The 20193-nt window shown below is 36.0% G+C and overlaps 4 protein-coding genes across 5 annotated transcripts; 2 read left to right on the plus strand and 2 right to left on the minus strand.

Annotated features, from left to right (window-relative positions):
* Positions 1-381: 381 nt before the first annotated feature.
* Positions 382-3984, minus strand: LOC140860463 (uncharacterized). Its single transcript, XM_073263472.1, has 4 exons — positions 2119-3984; positions 1541-1696; positions 1292-1438; positions 382-936 (listed from the first exon to the last, which is right to left on the minus strand). The coding sequence occupies exons 1-4, from the start codon at positions 3982-3984 to the stop codon at positions 382-384; spliced, it is 2724 nt and encodes a 907-aa protein (XP_073119573.1).
* On the minus strand, positions 3634-5954 carry LOC140864337 (uncharacterized). Of its 2 annotated transcripts, none has more exons than XM_073268465.1 (2): positions 5265-5954; positions 3634-5186 (listed from the first exon to the last, which is right to left on the minus strand). In XM_073268465.1, exons 1-2 carry the CDS (start codon positions 5614-5616, stop codon positions 4576-4578), a joined length of 963 nt encoding a protein of 320 aa, XP_073124566.1. In that variant the 5' UTR covers positions 5617-5954; the 3' UTR covers positions 3634-4575. The 2 variants fall into 2 exon arrangements, with proteins under 2 accessions (XP_073124566.1, XP_073124567.1); XM_073268466.1 differs by having other exon boundaries at positions 3634-4175; positions 4813-5954.
* Positions 5955-14084: 8130 nt separating this feature from the next.
* LOC140865359 (uncharacterized) lies at positions 14085-17232 on the plus strand. Its single transcript, XM_073269973.1, has 4 exons — positions 14085-14419; positions 16026-16084; positions 16418-16599; positions 16909-17232. Exons 1-4 carry the CDS (start codon positions 14254-14256, stop codon positions 16979-16981), a joined length of 480 nt encoding a protein of 159 aa, XP_073126074.1. The 5' UTR covers positions 14085-14253; the 3' UTR covers positions 16982-17232.
* An 898-nt stretch (positions 17233-18130) lies between these two features.
* On the plus strand, positions 18131-20129 carry LOC140866393 (berberine bridge enzyme-like 22). The gene has a single exon (XM_073271371.1). It carries the CDS (start codon positions 18403-18405, stop codon positions 20008-20010), a length of 1608 nt encoding a protein of 535 aa, XP_073127472.1. The 5' UTR covers positions 18131-18402; the 3' UTR covers positions 20011-20129.
* Positions 20130-20193: the final 64 nt, after the last annotated feature.

Here is a 20193-nt window from a genome sequence, read left to right on the forward strand (position 1 = left end):
GTTTGATAGACATGATATCTGCTAGATTGATAACTAAGCCCACGTTTGAATTGGTTTTTGAACATGGACTGTGATATGGATTGACAAAAGTTGGACTAGCCCATGGACAACCCATCAACACAATCTACCTTTGGTTATATTTGTCCAAATGGATTACAAAAGTAATTTACAAAACTACCCCTTCACTATAAATAATGAAAATCAAATGGGTGGAAAGAAATTGGTCCACTTGATTAATAATTGTGAGAGAAAAGGGTACTTTGGTCAATCTAAATTATTTGTACTAACTTATTTCACTTTTAAAAATCATATCAAACATAAAAAAAAAAGCTATCAAATACATACTTTTTTTTTTACGATAAAACTTGTATTATATTAATATCAAGAGATGTCTTTAATTACAAGATTTATCAACCAAAAAGGAAAATTACCCCTCATCCAGACAAACTGGGAGGGGTAGGTAAAAGCAAAAGAATCTAGTGAATGAGCTACTCCATTAGCCGAACTTCGGACATGTCTAAGAAAGCAAGAAACATCTGGACCAAGCAAACAATTAATTTCTTCAGCAATGGCACCAGCATAGCTCAAATCTCCAGTTGGACAAGTGACTACTTGCACTGCCAAAAGGGAGTCCGAATAAGTGAAGTGAATTTGCAATTGATTGACCCTCGCTATTAATAAACCAGTATGAATAGCCTCAAGTTCTGCATACACGATAGAAGGTGGTTTCCGAATCCTTTTTCCAAATGCTAAAATTGGTTGCCCCTCGTGATTTCTGATAACACCACCAATAGCAAATCCATTGACACTATCATTAAAAGCAGCATCCACATCGAGACGAAGAAGGTTGAGCGGAGGAGCTGACCAAGAACTAGGAGATTCGTTAGTCTCCACTCCAAGACAAGAAATGGAGGATCTGCTCACATTCTTAAAATCCTTAAAAAAAATTAAAACACCACTCAATATCACCCACATCTTTACGAGACCCAACATCATGTACACTTCGATTACGTTCAGTCCACAACGCCCAAGTACATACAGCAAACAATTCAAATTAATCAATTTTCAATTTATCTCTCATCCAAAGACATAAATCCCATATGTCCAGAAATCTTACTTGTTTAAGAAGCTGCCAAAATTCCGTTTTCTTCCATATAGATTTAACTTTCGGACAAAAGAATAAAGCATGAGACGTTGAATCATTATGAAAATGACATAGAGGACAGAAACCGAACACTGGAATACGGTGAGCTTTGAGATTTGCTTCCGTAGGGATTAAGTTATTTAGAACCTTCCACCAAAAGATACGGACTTTCGGAGGAATTGAAAGTGCCCATATAAACTGCCACCATTTTGAAGAATGCAACGCCGAACTCGATTGAGGAGTTTCAAAGAATCCCATATCTGCAGTGTATCCTCCTTTCACTGAATAATTCCCCTTTGAATCAAAAATCCAAAAACGTTGATCTTTAGACCGACTCAATGATAAAGGAATAGATAAAATTTCATCCACTTGGTGAGAGATAAATAATTGACGGACCAATGGCTCATTCCATCTCCCATTCATGATAAGAGAATTGACGTTGACGAATTCACCAGTGCGATGGGGTTGCGCAAAGCAAACTTCCTTACCATAAATCCACCGATCACCTTGAATGGCGATTTTTGAGCCATCGCCTACACGCCAGCTAAGTCCCTTTGCAATAAGAGGACGACTCCAGAGAATAGACCTCCAAATATAAGACGGATTTGAACCAAGGGAGCTGGACATTATATCTTGGTGTCTAAAATATCTCGCTTTAAGAACTCGGGCCACAAGAGAATCTGGATTAGTAATAATTCTCCAAATTTGTTTTGCCAAAAGTGCCTTATTAAAAGACACCAAATTTCAAAAACCCATCTCTCTCATGAATTTAGGCTTGCAAAGAGACTTCCAGGAGGACCAATGCAGACGTCTTCGATCACCCTCCATGCCCCACCAAAAATTTGAGATAACACGTTCTATTTTCTCACAAATCGAGATAGGGATTCTAAAACATGACATAGCATAAGTAGGAATCGCCTGTAGCACAGATTTAATGAGAGTCTCTTTTCCCCCCGAAGAGAAATTTTTATTACCCAGCCCAAAGTTCTGTTAACAACCCTCTCAACCAAGTATCTAAATTGGAGATTTTTACTTCTGGCAGAGTACACTGGGAGACCCAAATAAAATTCGTGACCTTGGACCACAGGAATACAAAGCATATTTTTAATGTCATGAATCATATTCTCATCCGTATTGGGGCTAAAAGATAGAGAAGATTTTTCAAAATTGACCAGCTGGCCAGAAGCTTTCTCATAACCATTCAAACAATTTCTAATCGCAGACGTGTCTGCCATCGTCGCTCGAAAAAACATCAGGCTATCATCTGCAAAGAATAGGTGAGATATAGAAGGACTGGACGACGCAACTTTAACTCCTTTAAGCAAATTTCGATATTCCAAAGATATTAAAGATGAAGAAAGACCATGAGCACATAAGACAAATAGATACGGAGAAAGAGGGTCTCCATGACGCAAACCTCTAGTAGGAGAAACATTACCTACCAGATCCCCATTAAGAGAAAAAGAGTAGTGGACAGAACTAACACATCTCATTATCAACTCCACCCAAGATTGATCAAAACCCAATTTCAACATCATGCCAATTAAAAAGCTCCATTTCACTCGATCATAAGCCTTGCTCATATCCAATTTCAAAGCAGCGTAACCTGTCTTGCCCACTTTCCTACAACGAATCCAATGCAGAATTTCAAAACTCAATATAATATTGTCTAAAATCAGTCTACCTGGAAGGAAAGCACTCTGAAAATCATTCATACTTTTGTTCAGAATCGGTCTCAGCCTATTAGTCACTGCGCGGGCTACAATTTTATAACAAATGTTACAGAGACTAATAGGCCTAAAGTTTTTCAGAGTCAAAGGCTCCTTAATTTTTGGCACAAGAGCAACCACCGTATTATTCCAATATGCAAGTTCCGCTCCATCATTAAGAACTCGAAGGACTGCCATGGTAACTTCCTCACGAATGATGTTCCAGAATTTCTGATAAAAAAATACACTCATCCCATCCGGACCCGGTGCCTTATCTGGATGCATATCAAAAAGTGCTTTTCTCACTTCCTCCTTAGAGAACGGCGTCGTTAGGATCAAATTCAGATTACCATCAATCCTTGGAATCACACAATCCAAAATTTTTCTAGTGTCTTCAGATGTCGGGTTATCTGATGAGAACAGATCAGAGAAATATGATTCAATAATGGCTGCCATACTGCTAGGCTCAGTACACCAATCACCATGAGTAGAAACAAGACCCCAGATATGATTCTTTGCTCTCCTAGCGGAGGCACAAGCATGAAAATATTTAGAATTACGGTCCCCTTGTGCCAGCCAAGTAGCCCTACTTTGCTGCTTCCAATAAGACTCCTCTTTGGATGCCAAAGCTTCAATCTCACATTCGAGGACAACAATTTTCCTCTCAGAACCGTGCCACCTATTTTGAGTCTTCAGCATATTCAAATCTCTTCTTTTTTGTTTAAGCTTTTTCGGGATGTTACCAAAACGATTCTTAGCCCAAGAGCGGAGAGTCTCTGAACTTCTCAACAAACGAGCAGGGAGCGGTAAAGAAGAGTCAGATTTGCACCAGCCTTGCTCCACGACTTCAGCACATTCCTGGACAGTAGCCCAATGGTTCTCGAAACGAAAAACAAAATTTATGTGCATAATCGGCTGATAAGAAATCCCAAGGTCAAGTAAGATAGGGCGATGGTCAGAGTGAAAGAACTCAAGCGATTGAACTCTAGCAACTGGAAAAAGAATCCTCCAATCAAATGATGCCACATATCTATCCAACCTTTCAAAGATGAGATGCTCGCGAGCCCGACGGTTAACCCAAGTAAAGAAATCACCAATCCCATGAAGATCCTGGAGAGAGCAAAAATCCATAGTTTCTCGAAAATCTCTAGTTTGAGAAAGAGTTCGGGGAATGCCCCCAATTTTTTCCGCATCAAAACAAATTTTATTGAAATCACCACCAACAAGCCAAGGAATCCTCTCAAATTCAGGAAGACTACTCAAACGACGAAGAAGTGACCAAGATACATGTCGCAAACAAGCTACAGGATTCCCATAGAAACCTATAAAACGCCAAGATTTTCCATCATGCATAACTAAACAGTCAATATGCACCGAAGAAAAAGAAGAAATAGAAACATCAAACGACTTTTTCCAAAAGAGAATCAAACCCCCACTCCGACCAACACAATTAACCACAAAATAACCTGAAAACCCCAAAACAACGTTCCACCTATTACAATTATAATCCCTCAATTTTGTCTCACAGAGGAAGAGGAGGGACGGGTCCTTTTCAGCGACAAGTCGCTTTAGTTCACGGAACGCTCTTTGGTTCCCAAGCCCTCGAGCGTTCCAACAAATGCAACTCATTGAATTCGGCGGGGTTGCTTAGCAACCACCGCCGTTAGAGACAAATCGAGATTATCAAGAACCTCTGAAGACTTCCGCTTATTCATTTCACTATCATATTCCCCTAACTGCTCCCTTGCAATACTGGTCAGATTTGCTTTTTTCTCGAACCCGACGTTTCCAAGACTTTAGCACTTGAGAATTTTGAACAGAGCCCAAGTCACAAATATTAGCAGGAATCACATACGAAAAACTAGGCAAAATTTCCTTTTCTGAGATCGTATTGGGAATCAAAGAACATTGATCCCTGTCAGCAGATAAAGAAATAGACATCATAGCATGCTCAGATACCTGGTCGTCAACTGGAGAAAAAATAGCAATATTTTGAGTTTCCCCATTTGCTGAAGTAGCCAACACACAGCCGAATGTGGTCATATTATCATGTGCTCCCCTAGATTCAGAGGACTCCGTATCAGCCTTTGATTTCCTTTCCGACCCCACGGTTGAAGAATTATTTCGTTGATCCGATGATTTCTCTGGATGAGACTGCCTAGATCGAGTACCACCTTTTGGATGAATCGCTCGTAGCCAAGACCCAAAATCCAGCTTCCCCTGTTCCACTGGAACAGTCGTACAATCTCTAAAGGAATGCCCTATGCATCCACAGTTATAACAATAGTCCGGTAATCTCTCGTACGCAAGAGGAACAATGATATCTTCATTATCTTGACGAGAAGAGATGCTGATAAATTTCTTAATAGGTTTGGATACATCAAGACGGACTCTAATACGAGCAAACCTACCCGAGGAGAAACCATCCTCGCGCGTATCCACCTCCTCCACCACTCCAATTTGGCTACCCACTTTCTTGAGAATATCCCTATGCATACAGGCCAGAGGAAGATTGTAGCATTGAGTCCATATAGAGATCGTGTCAAAAGACATGGTTCTAGAATTCTGCATACCTTTAGGTTCCACAAAAATTATCAGATCTTTAAAAAAATTCCATGGCCCACCTTTAAGAGCCCGTACCCGATCTTGCAAAGCCTTGAAATCTAGAACAAAGATATTGTCACCCATAGAAGTAATCTCTATATTTTTCATCGCTTGTAGGATTCGAGGCATCTGTTGTTTAAATGATTCCGGGTTTATCATCTTCGGATATAACACTTTGGCCACCAGACAGTAGGCAATACGCTGTTCCCCGATCGCCAGATCTTCATCATTTAGAATTAGTGTTTCGACCACTTAATTCTGTTTTGAAAGCTTTAATTCCGCCACCAATTTAGAAATTTCGTCCGGATCCATAATAAACCGAGATCAGAAGCAATTAGCCCCCTAATCAGAGAAGATCTGATAGGGGAAGAAATCTACAGAAATATAGGAAGAAAGCCCTACAGTAAAGTAGGAAAGGTGAGATTACCATTATCAAATACATATTTATTTTTTCTTATCAATCAACATTCTAGTCTAAGATTTATCTCATCTCTGTACCAAACGGGATTGGTACATTGGAATAGGATGAGATTTGAATTTTTTTCTTTTTTAAATGATTCCAGTTGTTGGAAACCAGAAAGAATGGAAAAGGAACTAAACAAAATTTTTTTATTTTTAATAATCAAATCCTTTTCTAACTAAAAAAATTATAATAACAGCTACTCAAATATGTTATTATTAGTTTAACTAATCTGAATATATATCTTAATAACAATATTATTATTATTATTATTATTATTATTATTATTATATTATGTTTAGGTTAGTTTTTTTTTTTTAAAAAAAAACTATGTTTAGGTTAGTTGAAGTAAACTAAATTTAGGATTTTTTTTTTGTAAAAACATATAAATGGGAAGTAGGAATAGTTATTTTCATCCACAATGGATGGAATCATGTGCAATGTATGTTCTCATGAGTAAGAAAATGGGCATTCGTAATTTTTTTTATTGAAATGAATATTGCTATTCTAATGTCATATCAAACATAAATATATATATATATATATATATATAAAAAAAAAAGATGAGAATGTCTATTCGATTTTCACCCCATTCGTTCAACTCTCAAGCATGCTCTTAATTTTATATCAGACCATTTAAAACAACGGTTATTTATAATTCAGTCCCCAAACCTAAACAAAAATTAGTGATCAGTCCCTATCAAAAAAAAACTTTGTTTAAACTCCTTGGGTCCACATGTTTTGTTTCGGATAAAATTCGGTACAAAACATGAAAAATATGGTACAAGTACATGATATTTGAGTATCAACTGTTTCAAATCTAGTACTAATATATAATTTTTGAGTACTAAAAAAATTGTGATATTAATAAAAAATTTATCTTATTTGGATGGAAATCGGTACAAAATATTAAAAATATGGTACACATATATGATATTTGAGTACCCAGTGTGTTAGATCTGGTACAAATATATGATTTTTTAGTACTCAAACATATGTTGCAAGTTTACATTAATAAAGATGTTTAGATTTTATATTCAAAATCTTATTTTTTGTACTCGATTTTGAATAATTAGTGCTCAAATATCATATAATTGTACCATATTTTCAATGTACTGAACACCAATTCATACTTAAAACGGTTCCAAGGCCCAAACTATAGGTAAAGAATTGTAACACGAACCACAAGTTGGACTTGAATTTGGAATGAATTGAAATAATCAATACTTATTTTCCCGTTTTTGCGTACACTAGTCGCCTATATTATGAGTTATGCTAGCATAACTGCACGGGCTAATTGCATCCACACCTCCTGTGAAAAGTCTAAAAGACATAAAACCCCTTAAGAAATATTAATAGACTAATGCATACCTCAGTTTTTTAAAATGTAGCACATTTCACCCCTATGTTATACAAACTTGGGCACATTTATACCCTCTCATAGGGGTTTTTATGATAATTTTTTTAAAACATAGGGTTAATAGACTAATGCATCCCTCAGTTTTTTAAAATGTAGCACATTTCACCCATACGTTATACAAACTCGCGCACATTTATACCCTCTCATAGGGGTTTTTATGCTAATTTTTTAAAAACATAGGGTCTAACATGCTATTAATTTTACACAGGGGGTTTTATGTCTTTTAGACTTTTCACAGGGGATGTGGATGCAATTAGCCCCAACTACACAAGGGTATTACTCTTACTAGAAAATAAAAAATAAAAAATCCCCGATTAAAAGCATGGAATTTTTTTTATTTTTTGAAAATGATTATAAGCATATAATTGTGAAATACTGAAATATATTGATTTTTGTTGAAAATATATATATAAATATATATTATTATTTATTGTTGAATGTTGAAGGTTGAAAGTTGAAAATTGAGTTGTAAAATATTGAAAATTAGTGTGTGATGATGTAATTAATGATGTATTAATTTTTGACTAATCTCCAATTGAGATCTATAAATAGGTCTCTCCATTTGTGTAGAAAAACACAATTGTGAAGAGAGAAAAATTTTATAAAGTGTAGAATTTGATAAATTTTGAGTTTTTGAGTTTTTATTTTTTACCGTAAATTTTTACTTTTTCACAACACGTTATCAGCACGATCGCTCGAAGGTTCTCTATATTTTCCGACGCTCCAAAATACAAGAAGAAGTCAAAAATATTCAACAAGTAAGAATTTTTATTTTACTGTTTATATATTTTTATTGTGTATATATTAATATATAATATCATGTTATGAAAAAATAAGTTTTTTTTTTAAAACTTGTTATAAATCCTGGGAGGATGTTAAGACGACATCCCACACTCCCGGTAAGGGATACGACAAGTATAAAAGCCTCTAAGGTTTTTAAACAATAACGTGATATATATTTATTATGTATATATATTAACTATATTAATATATAATTTCATGTTATTATATAAAAGGTTGTCTATGACACTGACCTTATAATAACGTGATATGATATATATTATTGTGTATTTATATACTAACCATATTTTTATAATCTCATGTTATTATATAAAAGGTTGTCTACGACACCGATCTTATAATAATGTGATATGATATACTATACCTGACTTTATACTAACTATATTAGTATAATTTCACAATATTATATAAAAAGGTTGTCTACGACACCGACCTTATAATAATGTGATATGATATACATAATTATTTAATTATGATTATCATTATATGCATTGCATCATTATCACGAATTTTTATTCAACACATACTCGATTTTTTTCTTACCCCCAACGGTCACAAACGGTCACAAACGGCTAGTTTTTGGCCTATAAATATGTTCACTCAAACTCATTTTCAATCACACCAAAACTTATTTTTTTCTCTCAAATTCTACAAGGTTTTTCGAAGAGAAGAAGATGGCATTTTTAAGCCTATTTCTTATAACCATGTTGGTCATCATAGCTACAAGCATTGTATTTTTCGGAGATTTTCCGACGCTCGAGTTTAAATTATTTTTAAGTTTGCTTGTATGTTTTATTTACCCCTTGTTTCTTGGTGTAATTATTATTGAAATTAACTAATAAAATGCATTGTTATTTTCTAGTACCACCATGTCGAACTTGGCGAAACTCGAATTCATTGCACTTGATATAACCGAAAAAAATTATATGCCATGGACCCTCGATGTAGAAATGCATCTCGAGTCATTGGGTCTTAACGAAACTATCAAAGAAAATAACATATCATCCTCATAAGATAAAGCAAAAGCGATGATATTTTTACGCAGACATCTTGATGAGGGGTTGAAATGTGAATATTTGACCGAAAAAGACCCAATGATTTTGTGGAAAGGGTTAAAAGAACGTTTTGAGCATATACGGGAAGTTATACTTCCGACCGCACGAGATGAATGGAATACTTTAAGATTCCAAGATTTTAAAAAGGTGAGTGATTATAATTCTGCGATGTATCGAATTGTCTCACAGCTGAAATTTTGTGGGCATAATATTACTGAGATGGAAATGCTTGAAAAGACATTTTCCACATTCCACGCATCAAATATAACTCTACAACAGCAATATAGAGTGCGTGGATTTTCAAGATACTCAGAACTCATCGCATGTTTACTCGTGGCGGAAAAGAATAATGAATTGCTCATGAGAAATCATCAGTCCAGACCTACTGGTTCAATGGCATTTCCTGAAGCAAATGTCGTAAGTAAAAATGAAAACCAAAATCAAAGATATAGACAAGATTTTGGTCGAGGTCGTGGACGAGGACGTGGGCGTGGACGTGGGCGTAAAAATGATCGCGGTCGTGGTTACGGCCGTGGATATAAAAATAATCGAGATAGTTACTTCAATAACTAATCTCAAAAGAACGTCACGTACCACCCAAAAAGGCAGCATGAAAATATGAGTGAAAATAAAATCACTCAAAAAGATATGAGAGTGCTTGTTATAAATGTGGCACTCCAAGACATTGGTCATGTACCCCTGAGCACTTATGTAAGCTCTTTAAAGTATCAATAAAGGGGAAAGAAAAGAGACCAATTTTGTTGAAAACAGTAACCATTTATGTGGTTCAACTTATTTCAATGCTGCCGATTTTTCAAATGATTTCGAGAACAATGATTAATATATTGGTGGGACTAGAATGTAACATGTTATATTTTTCATGCATTCTTATAAAGCATATTATATTTTGCATTGTACTTAATTTTTTTTATTGCATTTTTGTGAAGTTTGATATGGAAAATGCTATGAGCAAACATGGAAATAATACCATGGAAATTTGCATACCAGATAGTGGTACAACGCACACTATTCTGCAAGATGAAAGATATTTCTTGAAAATAAAACCAACAAAAACAATGGTGAATACCATATCAGGTCCTGTAGACTTGATTGAAGGATGTGGCAAAGCACAATTTTTGTTACCTAATGGTACAAAATTTTTGATAAATAGTGCTTTATATTCACCACGATCACAAAGAAATTTGTTGAGTTTTAATGATATATATTCTCATGGTTATGATACGGAAACAATAACCGAAGGAAATGAGAAATATATGTGTCTTACTACATATAAATCAGGAAAGAAATATGTAGTTGAGAAATTATCAATGCTCCCTACTGGATTGCATTATACACATATAAGTCCAATCGAATCAAATATGGTTATTGGAAATTCTTCAATACTAACAAATTGGCATGATCGATTGGGACATCCTGGTTCAATAATGATGCGAAGGATTATAGAAAATACAAGTGGTCATCCACTGAAAGACCAGAAGATCTTTCAGAATAATAAGTTTCAGTGTAAAGCATGTTCTCTGGGGAAACTTATTATAAGACCATCACCAGCTAAAATCCAAAAGGAATCACCCATATTTCTTGAACGTATTCAAGGTGATATTTGTGGGCCAATTCATCCACCATGTGGACCATTTCGATACTTTATGGTACTGATCGATGCCTCTAGCAGATGGTCACATGTATGTTTATTGTCCACTCGGAATGTGGCATTTGCAAAATTGATGGCTCAAATAATAAAATTGCGGAATCAATTTCCCGAATATACGATCAAGAAAATAAGACTTGATAATGCTGGAGAATTTACTTCCCAGACTTTTAACGACTATTGTATGTCGATGGAAATTACTGTTGAACATCCTGTAGCTCATGTTCATACACAAAATGGATTAGCTGAATCATTGATTAAACGTCTGCAATTGATTGCTAGACCAATGATTATGAGAACGAAACTCCCTATTTCTATATGGGGACATGCAATTTTACACGCTGCTGCATTGATTCGCATCAGGCCAAGTGCATATCATAAACACTCCCCATTGCAGCTTGTATTTGGCAAAGAACCAGATATTTCTCATTTGAGAATTTTTGGATGTATGGTGTATGTGCCTATTACACCACCTCAAAGAACAAAAATGGGACCTCAAAGAAAGAATGGTATTTATATCGGCTATAATAGTCTATCAATCATTAGATATCTTGAGGCTCAGACAGGCGATGTGTTTACAGCACGGTTTGCTGATTGTCATTTTGATGAAAATAACTTCCCAATGTTAGGGGGAGAAAAGAAACACATCGAAAAAGAAATCACATGGTATGTACCATCATTATTACATTTGGATCCTAGAACTAAACAATGTGATAAAGATGTACAGCAAATTGTGCATTTGCAAAGAATAGCAAATCAAATGCCAGATGCATTTGCAGACACAAAAGGGGTAACAAAATCATATATACCTGCTGTAAATGCCCCTGCTCGAGTTGAAATTCCAAAGAAACAAAATGAAGACATTCATGATGTCATAAAACGCCTGAAGCGTGGAAGACCAATCGGTTCAAAGGATAAAAATCCTCGGAAAAAAAAATACATAGAGAAAAATGATGATCAGAAAATAGAAAATGGTGTTCCAGAAGAAACACACGATGATGAAAATATTTTGTCAGAACCACAAACTGACGAGAATCATGAAATCTCTATCAATTATATTAATACTGGAAAAATATGGAACCGAAAGAATGTACAAGATATTGATGAGATATTTTCGTACAATGTGGCATGTGACATCGTAAATGAAGATAATGAACCAAAATCTTTTGGTGAATGCAAAACTCGAAAGGATTGGTCAAAATGGAAAGATGCCATCCAAGTTGAATTAAATTCGCTAAATAAACGTAGTGTTTTTGGACCTATAGTCCTTACACCTAAAGGTGTTAAACCTGTTGGGTACAAATGAGTTTTTATTCGAAAGAGAAATGAGAAAAATGAAATAGTGAGATATAAAGCTCGACTTGTTACACAAGGTTTTTCTCAAAGACCTGGAATTGATTATGAAGAAACATATTCTCCTGTTATGGATGCAATTACGTTTCGGTATTTGATCAGTTTAGCAGTGTCTGAAAACTTGGACATGCGTCTAATGGATGTTGTTACAGCTTATTTATACGGATCACTTGATAGTGATATATACATGAAAATCCCTGAAGGATTTAAGATGCTAGAAGCACAAAGTTCAGAACCCAGAGAATTTTATTCTGTGAAATTACAAAGATCATTGTATGGATTAAAGCAATCCGGCCGAATGTGGTATAATCGGCTAAGTGAACACTTGATGAAAAAGGGATATGTAAATGATCCAATATGCCCTTGTGTTTTCATCAAGAAAACAACATCGGGATGCGTGATTATTGCTGTATATGTTGATGATTTAAACATCATTGGAACGAATAAAGAAATTCAAGAAGTGATGTTATACTTGAAGGAAGAATTTGAAATGAAAGACCTTGGAAAAACCAAGTATTGTCTTGGTTTACAAATTGAACAAAAAGAATGTGGAATTTTTGTTCACCAGTCTAATTATACAGAGAAGGTCCTTAAACGTTTTAATATGGATCAATCAAATCCTTTAAGTACTCCAATGGTTGTCAGATCATTGAATATAGAAAAGGATCCATTTCGTCCATGTGAAGATGATGAAGTTGTTCTTGGTCCTGAAGTACCATATCTAAGTGCCATTGGTGCCCTTATGTATCTTGCAAATTGCACTAGACCAGACATATCTTTTGCAGTAAATTTATTGGCAAGATTCAGTTCATGTCCAACGAAGAGGCACTGGAACGGAATTAAACATATATTCCGTTATTTACGAGGAACGACGGATTTGGGACTTTTGTATCCAAAAGATACAAATCAGAGAATAATTGGTTATGCTGATGCTGGATACTTATCTGATCCACATAAGGCACGTTCCCAAACCGGATATGTATTTACTCGTGGAGGCACTGCAATCTCTTGGCGATCACAGAAACAAACACTTGTTACAACTTCATCAAATCATGCCGAGATTATTGCACTACATGAAGCAAGCCGTGAATGTGTCTGGCTTAAATCAATGACTCGGCATATCCAAACTTCTTGCGGATTATCAGTGGACAAGAATCCAATCACACTGTATGAAGATAATGCCGCATGTGTTGCCCAAATGAAAGAAGGATACATCAAAAGTGACAGAACTAAACATATTCCTCCTAAATTCTTTGCATACACTCAAGAGCTGGAGAAGAATAAAGATATTGATATCTGTTACATTCAATCAAGTGAGAACTCATCCGATCTCTTCACAAAGGCACTTCCCACGGCGATATTCAGAAAACACATTTATAATATTGGGATGCGCAATCTACGAAATATGTGAAGAATCATTCATGTTGACATCAGGGGGAGTTTACGTGGCTGCACTCTTTTTTCCTTACTATGGTTTTTGTCCCAATGGATTTTTCCTAGTAAGGTTTTTAACGAGGCAGTATACAACACGTAATGGAGATAGTCATTCTATCATGATCATCATCACAAGGGGGAGTGTTGAAAATATATATAAATATATATTATTATTTATTGTTGAATGTTGAAGGTTGAAAGTTGAAAATTGAGTTGTAAAATATTGAAAATTAGTGTGTGATGATGTAATTAATGATGTATTAATTTTTGACTAATCTCCAATTGAGATCTATAAATAGGTCTCTCCATTTGTGTAGAAAAACACAATTGTGAAGAGAGAAAAATTTTATAAAGTGTAGAATTTGATAAATTTTGAGTTTTTGAATTTTTACTTTTTACCGTAAATTTTTACTTTTTTACAATAATTTTGTTTTTTTTAGAATTACTGAAATATATTGATGATCTCATAAAAGTGAAGGTTACCGGATTTGCGACGCTGCTTGACTTTTTGGCTTCGCTCTTCACTATCGTCGAATTGTTCAAATATCTGCCCCGGAATCCGATCAATACCCATATTTCTCTTCTGGACCTCAAAATCAAGGGAACAATGTCGATTTGCAAATTTGTTCTGGCAGTAATTCCATTATTTTTGGTTTTTCATGCCTGCGAGGCAGACCAGAAATTGAGCACTAAAGACTGCGAGGGATTAGGATTCACCGGTCTCGCCCTTTGCTCGGACTGCCACACCTTTGCCGAATACACCAAAGATCAAGGTATGCATGTATTCTTTTATATGAATTTTGTGCCAATGTATTCTTTCTTGTTTTGGTTTTCAACCACTCCATTTCGGTTTCACAGATAATATTGTGCTTTTTTTTTGGGTTTCTCCTTCTCTGGTGATTTTTCTTTTCAGATGTTTGTGTGTGTGCCCGGAAACAGATTGGGGTTGGTTATTATGAATCAGAACAAGAATTTTCAGAAACTAGGGTTTTTATGTACATTTATGTTTACAGGATTGAGATTCTCAGTGACTAGGATTATAAATAATTTCTTGTTCACTATCTTATCAGTGTCAGTGCAAGGTTATGATTCCTCATGGACTCTTAAAAAATTTGTATGATTTTCCCACAAAAGCCTAGTCTTTGTTGCTGCTGGCCTCTGCTCTTGATTTTATAGCCTAACATAAAATTTCATGCACCGTAGTACCATACCATTACCGTAGCAACTATGCATTTTTCGGCAGATATAATTGCCCAGTTATGTCTCTCTACTTGCTCCACTTTGATTTACTTGCCGCTACATGGAAGTAATGGTAAATGAACTCCTCGTGCATTAGAGAAGAATATTTTGATGATATGTGTAAATTTTTCTCCCTAAAATATGAAAATTCATGAAGAGCTAGGTAGCATGAGACACCTCTAAAATTATCAAAAGCTCTTTGTCCGGGGTACCCCATGCTCTTTGTCTTTGAGACTCAAAAGCGAGCAGGCTATGTATAAATCTACTTGAGTAGATACTGATCACTATAATGGCTATACCAGTCACAATAATGGCTTAGCTTATCAGAGCCATTCCTTGCACTGAGACCACTTAATTAGTTGAATGTGACATGTTACTGTGAAAATTTCCAAAATCACACCATTCACTTTTTTTTCCTTTTTTTTTTCCTGAAGGCAATGGAAAATAATTGAAATGCAACTTAAGAAAGTTGTACTGTGAATATGAAAAAAAAACAAAAAAACTTTTCTGTCAACCATCATCATGGAGATTAGTTATGACTTATGAAGGGAGACCTCAAACAGATCAGGAGGAAAAGCAAGGACCTGTGTCATGTTGGATTTTCCATATTACTACTAGTATCCAATATTCATAATGCCACCTTGCAAAATTAAAGCTAGCGTGGGAATGGCATATGTAAAAATCTGCAGGAGTGAAAGTTTAGCATATTTTGAGGATGTTCCTAATAATGGTTCAATGAAAAATATTTTTTGTTGTTCAAATGGAATTAGTATGCAGTAAATATTATTTTTTTTCAGTGTATGTGAGTAGTTGATTCTTTAACTTAATAAAAATAATAAATGGTACATGCAATGAAGATAGTTCAAATTTATACTATGAAATATTAAAAATATAATTATGAAAAAATAATAAAATCAGCATTACATGATATGAAGATGGTTCAAATTATTAGATTCCGAAGTATGCAGGGCCATAGTTGTGAAAAGCGCTCGCTTTGCTCGCTTAAGCGCAAGGCGACGCCAGGCGCAACAGCAGGGCTCATTCTCTTTTTTTCAACGATGAAAAAGAGAGATGGAATTAGTTTTCATTTTTCCCATAAGTCCACCACCTTATCTGGACCTCAATTCTCATTGAATGCAGAACTGGTATCTGATTGTTTAAAGTGTTGTGCTGAGGATTCGGATGATGCAACAAGCAAGGTACATTTGACAACAAGTAACCTGTGATACAGTAGGACACTAATTTTCCATTTCGTATTTTTAATTGGTTCTCGATCTTCCCGTATTTTCTTCTGGACAGCAAGAATGATATTGTATAAAAGCCCATAAGAGAGAAGTTGCTTCAAATTTGGTTCTTGTCCCCCTTGCTTTACTCATTTGTTACTTGTGATTCTGGTAGAAAGTAAGATATATAAAATATATGACTATATGTTTTTTTTAAATATCCTCTGTTTCTTGTCAGGTCTGATGTTTGCTCACATTTTTTTTTTTTTTGTTTATGGAGGATTACTTTCTTGTTTCAACTTTGTCCAGGTTATATATCATGGAGCAACTTTAGAGGTTTGCATGAGGAAGCTCGTTTTTTATCCTGAATTAGTTGGTTTCATCGAGGAGGAGAAGGATAAATTCCCAACTGTCAAAGTTCAATACGCTTATAACTCTCCACCAAAGTTGATCATGCTAGATGAAGACGGACAACTCAAGGAAACCATAAGGTAAACTTACCCTACGTTTTCGGACATCCATTCCTAAATTTTGCAATGAAAGTTTCTTAATTTCTTGATTTGTTTTCCTTTTTCAACATCGACCACAATCGATTGCGATTGCGATGAAAATTTGAAGGGCTCTTCTAGTCCTTTAGATCTGGCTTTAGTCTTGGGCTTTAGGACCTTTAAGTTTCCACATAACCCTATTCTGGACAGTGGTCGGGCTTTATTTTGTCTCTATTGTCGCAAGTTTCCTTGCCAATGATTCCAACGTGGCCATTCACTAACATGCAACAATCTTTGTACTTTCTCGTGCAGAATTGATAACTGGAAAAAAGAACACATACTGCAATTTTTGAAGGAAAAGGTGAAGCGATCATCAGAAATCTGACATTTTTGGTTCTCATCTGCTCTCGTAAGGGCTCGAACTCTGGATCTTGCTTTTGAGTGCTGCTTTTTCCTTTTGTATTTCACCTCAAACATTGCTGAGAAACAGGCAAAAATAGAGTCTATTTTGACTTAAACATGGCGTGTAATCAATGCTCATAGAGGAGTTTCATTTCCGCATGGACTTTCTCTGTAAACAAGGTTGAAATCTGGCGTGTTCATAACATGGTTAAATGTGGAAAATGAATTAAAAGAGAGACGAGTCTATTTTATATTTGGACGGCAACTCCCAATGTGTTTTAATATAAGACTATCAATGGATCTTATCTTAAAAGACTTTCTCTGCTGTGTCATTGCACTAAAATGTCAAAAAATCACATATGAAACCAGCTTACCTAAGAAGGGCATTTGAAACAAATAGAGCATAAGTTCACTTGCATTTGTTGAACTTTACTGAAGCTTATCAGCGATACAACTAAATGTTGTATGTATGAATATATAAATGAAACATGATAAATTGCACAATTAATTGAGGGGAGAGAGAAATTCGAGGTTAAGAGAATGTAAAAAAAAAAACACAATAAAATTGAAAATTGAAATGTAAATATCACGGTTAATTTGAGTCAATAGACTTTGAGTAGGTGAAAAAATTAATCAAAAAATTGATTTTTTTCTGCATCTCAATGTGAGAATAGAATTTTACATCAAAGATGTCTAATTATTTATATAGATGAATAGTGTGGTGTGTCTTTTCACAATTGAAAAACGACTCACTTTAGATAGATAAGCTATAGATATTATCATTAATATTTTTTGAAAAAAAATTCAAAATATTTCTTAATTAAAAGGAAATCCCTCAAAATCTACCCTAACTTATTGTCATTAAAATGTGGAATAGCTTGGGTGGGAAAGTCCTTCCTGGGGGTTGACACCAGCCCCCAGCCCCTTCACCTAATAAATTGAAGAGCAGGGAGGAGAGGCGACCGTGGCCGGTGCGGTGGCCCCCTACCCGCCGACCGATCCTCCGCAGTCCGCCCCTGATCGTAAGATCATCTAAAACAAGAGCCTAATCAAGAGACTGTATCAAATATTTATTTTATTTAACTTTTTTTTTTTTTTTAAAAAAGATGGTGTTTTGTCCAGAATGAAGAAATTGTGCACAAGATGTTCATATGCTAGCTAGTGTTGTAGTATTCGTTTTGCAATTTGCATACGCCTCGGGCAATAAATGATTTGAGGGCAATTGACAAACTTGTCATCATTATTTGAAAGAAAAAGAAACCAAAGCCAAAATAGCACGTGCAGATACGGTGTAAACTGTGGCTCAAAAAACATCCAATTAAAATCTGTGCATGCAAATGGTCCCACTATAACCATTTACTCTCATTCATTGTGACAATCTTGCAAAGCTTTTCACTTGGAAAAATGCATTGCCACAACCTCCCCCCTCTTCTTCTGCTATGGATTTCCATTTCCTTCAAAGTCTGCATTGCAAATCAACAAGATTTTGCGAGCTGCATGTCCACCCACTCCTCTCCAGGATATATTCAAGATTTCAAATACATCCATGATCCAACCTCTCCATCATACCCCAATCTCTTCAGCTCTTTTCAGCAGAATCTCAGATTGAACTTCACTTCTTCTTCTAAACCCGCATTCATCGTTATGCCTTACACCGAAACCGAGATTCAAGCGGCCGTTGTTTGTGGCAAGAAGCATAATCTACAGATCAGAGTTCGGAGTGGCGGCCATGACTACGAAGGCCTTTCGTTCCTCTGCAGGCTCCCATATATAGTCGTCGATCTCACCAATTTCCGTGCCATCAGCGTCGATTTGGAGGAGGAAACAGCTTGGGTTCAGTCTGGTGCAACACTGGGGGAACTTTACTATAGTGTAGCCAAGAGTAGCAATGTTCTTGGATTCCCTGCTGGAATATGCCCGAGTGTAGGAGTCGGCGGCCACTTCAGCGGAGGAGGGTTCGGTACATTGCTCAGAAAATATGGCCTGGCTGCAGATAACATCATAGATGCTTACTTGATAGATGTAAATGCTAGAGTTCTTGATCGAGAGGCGATGGGCGAAGACTTGTTCTGGGCTATTAGAGGAGGTGGAGGAGCTAGCTTTGGAGTCATAATTGCCTGGAAAATCAAGCTGGTTCGAGTTCCACCAGTTGTTACTGTTTTCACAGTCCACAAGAATCTGGATCAACAAGGCGTAGAACTTGTAAACATATGGCAAAACGTCGCAAGCAAGCTGCCCCAAGATTTATTCATCAGGCTCATACTTCAGAATTCAGACAGAGGTGAAGTAGAAGTCCTGTTTGATTCGCTCTTCTTGGGCTCTGTAGAGGAGCTAATGCCGTTAATGGAGAAGAGATTTCCAGAACTCGGATTGGCTCCAATCGACTGCAGTGAGATGAGCTGGATTGAGTCGACTCTATATTTTCAAAGATTCAAGCCTGGAAGAGATCCATTGGAAGTGTTGCTGGAGAGAAACGTCCAGGCCGGTAAAAGCTACCTCAAGGCAAAATCAGATTTTGCCAAAGAACCAATTCAAGACATCGTGTGGGACGCAGTAAGAAAACGGATTTCGGAAGTAGAAATCGGTATCATGATCATGGATCCTTATGGTGGAAAAATGGATGAAATCCCAGAATCTGAACTCCCATTCCCTCACAGAAAAGGGACTTTGTACAACATACTGTACATTGTGCAGTGGACTGCAGATGGTGAAGCTGAATCCAAAAGACACATGAACTGGATCAGGGAGCTTTACGATTATATGGAACCGTATGTTTCAAGCTCTCCAAGAACTGCTTACTTGAATTACAGGGATCTTGATATCGGTTTCAACGAGCCCGGAAACGTTGCTTACTCACAAGCAGCGATCTGGGGAACCAAGTACTTCAAAGGGAACTTCAAGAAACTGGCGGAAGTGAAGTCAAGAGTGGATCCAAGAAATTTCTTTACAAGTGAACAGAGTATTCCCCCTCTCTACGATCAAGGAAAGAACCCACTGCTTTTTAAAATGTAACTGCAGTTTGTTAAGCCTGGATTTTGTGGCCTTGGGACTTCAAATCCTGCATTCTTTTCAATTTTTTGGATCAGCAAATATATATACATTTGCTATAACCTTTTTTGAAAGACATTGAGAAAGTCTACGCATTCAGTCTGAAAAATTGTAGTTTCATCAAGTATATTTGTTGCTTTGCAATTT

This window comes from Henckelia pumila, chromosome 4 (genome assembly GCF_033568475.1).
Source record: "Henckelia pumila isolate YLH828 chromosome 4, ASM3356847v2, whole genome shotgun sequence".
Classification (NCBI taxonomy): domain Eukaryota; kingdom Viridiplantae; phylum Streptophyta; class Magnoliopsida; order Lamiales; family Gesneriaceae; genus Henckelia; species Henckelia pumila.

Coding starts and splice junctions, on each gene's coding strand:
- LOC140860463 (XM_073263472.1), bottom strand. CDS start 3,984: ATGGATTTTTGCTCTCTCCAGGATCTTCATGGGATTGGTGATTTCTTT. Junction 1,697..2,118: donor TTAACAGAACTTTGGGCTGG/GTAATAAAAATT, acceptor CTTATTGCAAAG/GGACTTAGCTGGCGTGTAGG. Junction 937..1,291: donor TCCGTATCTTTTGGTGGAAG/GTTCTAAATAAC, acceptor ATTTTTTTTAAG/GATTTTAAGAATGTGAGCAG.
- LOC140864337 (XM_073268465.1), bottom strand. CDS start 5,616: ATGATAAACCCGGAATCATTTAAACAACAGATGCCTCGAATCCTACAA. Junction 5,187..5,264: donor CGAGGATGGTTTCTCCTCGG/GTAGGTTTGCTC, acceptor CTTCTCGTCAAG/ATAATGAAGATATCATTGTT.
- LOC140865359 (XM_073269973.1), top strand. CDS start 14,254: ATGTCGATTTGCAAATTTGTTCTGGCAGTAATTCCATTATTTTTGGTT. Junction 14,420..16,025: donor CGAATACACCAAAGATCAAG/GTATGCATGTAT, acceptor CATTGAATGCAG/AACTGGTATCTGATTGTTTA. Junction 16,600..16,908: donor CAACTCAAGGAAACCATAAG/GTAAACTTACCC, acceptor TTTCTCGTGCAG/AATTGATAACTGGAAAAAAG.
- LOC140866393 (XM_073271371.1), top strand. CDS start 18,403: ATGCATTGCCACAACCTCCCCCCTCTTCTTCTGCTATGGATTTCCATT.